This window comes from Rhineura floridana, chromosome 11, assembly GCF_030035675.1.
Source record: "Rhineura floridana isolate rRhiFlo1 chromosome 11, rRhiFlo1.hap2, whole genome shotgun sequence".
Classification (NCBI taxonomy): domain Eukaryota; kingdom Metazoa; phylum Chordata; class Lepidosauria; order Squamata; family Rhineuridae; genus Rhineura; species Rhineura floridana.
The window spans coordinates 30,349,759-30,356,188 of NC_084490.1; the positions used below are offsets into that span (position 1 = coordinate 30,349,759).

Below are 6,430 nucleotides of genomic sequence, written 5' to 3' on the forward strand. Positions count from 1 at the left end.
AATATGTGTGTGAAGTAGTGATATATGGTGCAGGCCTCTCTGTGCTGATGCCTTGCTGATGCCAAGATGAAGGATTCTCCACTGGCATCCAAATATCAAGTCTGGTTTTCACTCATAAATATGAAATGGCGGGTCCTATTCCATCCATATTTTTCTATCACCCTTTAGAAGCCAAGCATTTTGTTCAAATGCACTCAGGACAGTAAAAGAGCCCTTATTGCTAGTGATATGGCCCATCTGGATCAATTTTCAGATATCGTGCTCTATCCCACTCTTTCAAATAGGGGGATCCTCAGCCCAGCTTATCCTGGCACCTCAACACCAAATCACTCGACAGCTGTACTTGGATAACTGAGATAATGTTATACATAGATTTCACCCACAAATTTTCATGCATTAAGAAGATGCATATTGCATCCTCTAATTATTTGTTTATATTTGCAAGAAATGTAGAAGAAGCAACACAGAGCTCAGGAGGTTTCCAACTGAATTTTCTGATCGGGTGTGCTAGACTCTAGGGAATAAGATCCCCAAAGCCCAAACAGTTTTTAATAACTCCCCTTCCCATGCATGCTATCATTATTTGCTGATGCAACATTTGGTAACTATCATCATTACATATGCAATATTTTAAAGGCAAAAGATCAATTATATGTACTGTGGTAAGTGTCAGAGGAAGAAGGAAAGTGCTTAGTTACAAGGATATATGTCTTTGCACATGATCACTACATTATATCTTGAAGCATCTGGAGGAGAAATTTGATCTTACATTTAAAGGTATTTCATAGCTTTTAAGGAAATTTGGTTGCTTTCTATTATTTTTGCATGATATACAAGTGTTTGTCAACCTTTCCTTTTCCTGTCACCTATCAATTTTCAAATGGTCTCATATATTAACATGAACAAGGATCACTTAATATAGTACAATTGTTCAAAATAACTAATATTATAATATGAGCCAACACAGGAATTATTATATCTCACTAATTCCCTGAATATTACTGTTTATTCAACAGAGCTGCATCTTGTGATGATGGAAAAACGAACCTATCCCAGATAGCAGCTCCTCTTCCACGTCTATCTATGTTGCATCTCTAGTAACTCAGAGCTGAAAAATGGGGAGAACCCATATCTCAGAGGTAGATATATGCTTTCATTTTTAATTGTAATCAGTGCAGTTACACTAGTAACTATTTGTTTGAACGATTGGGTGATCAATGAATTCTGATATGCAAATAGTCACTTTATGTTGTAGTCATCAAATAGTTCATGTCCAACACCCATCATTATTTTTTGTCATCCAAATCATAAACTAATAGCACCCCACATGATAGAATCTTCCTGCTCTCAGTTGGGGGGCAGGGGAAGGAGACAGAACATCTCCTCCTTCCTCCTGACCATACATGTCAAATCGGATTTGAAAAACACTTAGACTCACCTCTTGAATTTCTTTGGTGATGGGGTGGGGATGGCTGTTCCCTGGTTCAGAACATAAAAGACTGGCCCAATGTGGGCCAACAGATCAGGGACACATGGCAGATGGGGGAATTGTGTACAGCCCTGGTTAAAAAAGTCCTATGTGTCCCCAATTCAACTGGCAAAGCTAACAAAAAAAATTGCATGTGCTTGCAATAGCAAAAGCCAGGCCCCTTTGGCACAAGCTAACCTAAAACATGGAGGGCAGTTTTGGGGAAGTCAGCTAAGATACATGTCAAACCAACAAATTCTTCTCTGGAATTCTGTGGAATTGTTTGTCTCGGACCCATCCATGGGGTGGTTCCCATATTGAGAAGATATCTGTGAATTTGTAACATGTTTGATCTGGAATCCTGTGTTGTAATAGAGTTATCTTTTAATAAAGCTTATTGGTCATCATCACTAATGAGCAATTGCAGTAAAGGTCCATCTCAATGAGAAGTGGAATCTCAGCCTGTAGGAGTGGTGTAGAATGATCCAGTAGTGACAGGAGTTTAATCAATAATTTGGCCCAATTAGGTACTCTATTAGAGAACAGACATAAGATATCTTTCAGTTGCTAGTTCTGCCTGAAGCCACAGCTATGCAGTTGCAGTTTCTATTTGAAATATATTTCCAAGTGACATCAGTGGGAGCTCCTTTTCCAAGGGAAATAAAATGCTTAGAAAGTCAGTTGACCACCTCATATGTTTATAAGCATGTTTACTAAGACTCCCCCCCCTCCGCCAAAACCACACAGAGAATGGGTGGTCGATGTCATATTCTCCAGATGTTCTTGGATTACAGTTCCCAACATCTCTAATCATCCTGGATGCAGCTGAAATACAACAACATCTGGAGTTTTCTGTCCATGAAAGAGAGTATGCGGGAATAGAAAGTATAACTTAACTCATATTCAGTCTTATTTTGTATTACAAAAACATTAAAATCTGTTAGATTGATGTCAGCACTCTTGATAATAACACATACACCCGTTTCGGCTTACAAACTGATTATTTCTGCATCTTTGCTAATCACAATTGTTTGCCCTCTATTGGTTTAACAAAGGAATATATGGTGCATATTACTGCTATAATTAATGAATCCAATTTAAATTAACTGCTGAAATATGTAGTTTAACTCTTCCTGGCATCTTTCTTCTACAGACTGCATGCAAGTACTGAAGACAAAATGAGCAATTTTACTTCCATATCTACATTTCTGCTGTGGAAATTCTCAGATGTACGAGAACTACAGATCTTATACTTCTTTCTGTTTCTAGCACTGTACTTGACAGCCATGACTGGGAATCTTCTCATCATTGCTGCAGTAGCCCTTGACCATCACCTTCATACACCAATGTACTTTTTCCTAACAAACCTGGCCCTGATGGACTTAGGTATTGTTTCTGTCATCATACCCAAATCCATGACCAATTCCATTATGAATAATCGGTCAATTTCTTATTCTGGATGTGCAGCTCAAGTTTTCTTTTATTTATTTTTTGGAGCATCAGATATTTCTCTTCTAACTGTTATGGCACATGATCGCTATGTTGCCATCTGCAACCCATTACAATATGAGACAATTATGCACAAAGGAGCCTGTCTTCAGATGGCAGCCGTTGTGTGGTTTACTAGTCTTCTTTATGCCATGTTACACACTTCTGGCACTTTTGCAAACACATTCTGTTCTAATGTTGTCAGCCAGTTCTTCTGTGAAATCCCAAAATTACTGAAGCTCTCCTGTTCTGACTTTTATTTAGTTGAAGTTGGGCTTATTGTTCTAGGTTGTTTTATGGGACTAGGATGCTTCATTTTTATCATCATAACATATATGGAGATCTTTTCCACAGTGCTCAGAATTCCTTCTGTTCATGGCAAGAAAAAAGCCCTTTCCACTTGCCTTCCTCACCTCACTGTTTTCTCCATGCTTTTCTTCACTGAACTCTTTGCCTATGTGAAGCCTCTCACTGATGCTCCTTCATATCTAGATATACCTTTTGCCATGATATATACCATAATTCCTCCCATGCTGAATCCATTTATCTACTGCATGAGAAACAAAGAGATCAAGACTGCTTTGTGGAAATTCTTAGATTTTGGACATTGCTCTAAAACAATATTTAGAGTTCTGCATATGCTGTTCTGCATATGAATGGTTGGTTCTGCAATTTTTAATCTTGTAATATTACTCTTTCAATATTTGTAATTGTGTGATGCAGATTGCTCACTGATGTATCCACCTTTTTCTCCATGTCATTTATCTTTATTTCTTCATTTAACCCTCTTTTTAATTTTCTTTTTTTTTTACGACACATACATTTTATGTACAATCACATGTATGACTTCTTACAGCTACCCGTGAGGGATTGAGTGGGTGTGCCTAGGGACTGATTACTGCTTCACTGTAAGAGGGGGAGGTACCATCAGCCTTGAAGTAGGAGGTGGTGAACCCCCTGATTTAGAGGAACTCACTACTCCCAGAAGTGTTATATAGCTATCGCCAAGTGGCACATATACACTTTTGAGGCAAAGTGCTTGAGAAGGTGTTGGCAGACCAGTTTTAAGGATACCTGGAGGAATATTATTGCAACCGTGCCAGTCTGGCTTCAGATCTAGCCATTGCATTGAAACTGCCGTGGTTACCCAGGTTGATGATATCTTTCAACAGATAGGGGAAATGTGATCCTGCTTGGCCTCCTTGATCTTTCAGTGGATTTTGATATTTTTGTCCATGGTATCCTTCTGGAGCATCTCAGGGGGGTGAGATTATGGTCACTTTGCTTCACGGTTCCACTCATACCTCCAGAATCACTTCCAAAAATTGGGAGTCTATTGTTCAGCACAATGGGAACTGTCCTGTGGTATTCCGCAGGGTTCCATCTTGTCCCCCATGCTATTTAACATTTATCTGAAGCCACAGGGAGCTATCATCAGGAGATTTGGAGTGAGGTGCCATCAATATGCATATGACACCCAACTCTACCTTTCAATTCCATCTAAATCAAGGGACATGATTGAAGTATTGAACTGGTACTTGGAGATGGTGATGAGCTGCAAATGAGCCACTAAGTTCAAGCTGAATGCTGAAAAGATAGAGGTGTTATGTGTCCAGAATTCTCATGCCCAGGAGGTGGGGAGGGAGCCTGTTATTGGTGGGATTGGTCTCCCCTTGAAGGAGTAGGTCTACAGCTTGGGGATACTCCTGGATCCAACATTGTCACTGGAGGCTCAGGTGGCCTCAGTGGCTGAGAATGCGTTTTTTACTTTCAGGTTGGGTTATTGCAATGTCCTCTACGTGGGATTGCCCTTGAAGACAACTCAGCAATTTCAACTGGTCCAAAATGCAGCAGCCTGATTACTGACAGTTTGTTTCCAAGTTCCTCACCTTAGTGTTTAAAGTCTTAAATGAGAAATATCTGGAAGAGCTCCTCCTTCCCTACAGGCACTCTTGGGTGCTGAGGTCAGCAGAGGAGTCCCTTTTGGTAATTCCACCACCCTCAGAAGCTCATGGTGTTGCTGGTCCATTAGCGGACATTCTGTGTGGCAGCCTCTAAGTTATGGAACTCCCTCCCCACAGAGATGTGTCTGGTAACTTTACTGTACAGCCTTTGGCAAATGCTGAAGATGCACCTCTTTACACTGGCTTTTGACCCCTGAGGTGTATGGTTTAGTTTTAGGACCCACCTTATTTTTTGTGATGTGATTTTAGATGTTTTTAACTTCTATTAATGCTGTATTTTAAAACTGTTTTTACCTGCTCTGGGACCTTTGGGTAAAGCCAGAATAGATTTCTTCCAGACATTTGTTCCACGTTAAAAAGTCATGACATCTCCCAAACAATCCTGAGAAGTGTATATACTTATATACCGCCCGACTAGCAATAGCTCTCTGGGCGGTGAACATAAAATAGCATAAAAATACAATGAATAACAAAATAATACTAAAATACAATCAACAATCCAATACAATAAACATTTTTAAAATTAAATCAGTGTAACTTAAAATGCTTCAGAGAATAGGAAGGTTTTGACCTGGCGCCGGAAGGAGAGCAGAGTCGGTGCCAGGCGTACTTCCTCAGGGAGACTGTTCCATAGTTCGGGGGCCACCACTGAGAAGGCCCTAGATCTTGTCATCACCCTCCGGGCCTCCCTGTGAGTTGGAACCCGGAGGAGGGCCTTCGTAGCAGAACGTAGTGCACAGGCCGGTTCATATCGGAAGAGGCGTTCCGCAAGGTATCGTGGTCCCACACCGTATTGTTACCTGCGCTGGGACCTTTGGGTAAAGGGCAATTATTATTATTATTATTATTATTATTATTATTATTATCATCATCATCATCATCGCACCTATACTATAGCAAGAATGGATTTTTCCAGACATTTGTTCCACTTTAAAAAGTCATGACATCTCCCAAACAATCCTGAGAAGTGTAGCTTGTGAAGCATGCTGAGACTTGTTAGAAGATCCAGTGGCCAGAGTGGTTAACAGTCAGCCCCTCTTCCCAGACAATTGTAACGATTGTAACTATGTGAGGGTAATAGGGTGTCTCCTAACAACTCTCAGCACCCTTCATAAACTACACTTCCTAGGATTCTTTGGGGGAAGCCATGACTTTTTAGAGTGGAATAAATGTCTGGTGTGGATGTGGCCAAGGACAGCTTTGATTTAAATTTGGGTGTTAGACTATGACTCTATCAATGAATCTAGCAGTTGAACACAGCAAACCTGGCCTGCCCACAATGCATGTTTCCAGCCTGCTATGCTTAAATAACTACACTTAAGCAAGGGTGGGCATGGAAATTTGCTACAATATATTTCACCTCCCACTGTTTTATCTTGTGCAAAGTAAGACACTCCTCACGTCCACTGGAGAATATTCTGCAGAATAGTCAGTGCCCTATTTTTTTATTGCATTTATATACCGCCCCGTAGCCAAAGCTCTCTAGGTGTTTTACAGCAATTAAAAACAT

At 40.3% G+C, this 6,430-nt stretch overlaps 1 protein-coding gene across 1 annotated transcript; it reads left to right on the forward strand.

Annotated features, from left to right (window-relative positions):
• Positions 1-2,646: 2,646 nt before the first annotated feature.
• On the forward strand, positions 2,647-3,612 carry LOC133367717 (olfactory receptor 14I1-like). Its single transcript, XM_061591816.1, has one exon. The coding sequence runs from the start codon at positions 2,647-2,649 to the stop codon at positions 3,610-3,612; it is 966 nt and encodes a 321-aa protein (XP_061447800.1).
• Positions 3,613-6,430: the final 2,818 nt, after the last annotated feature.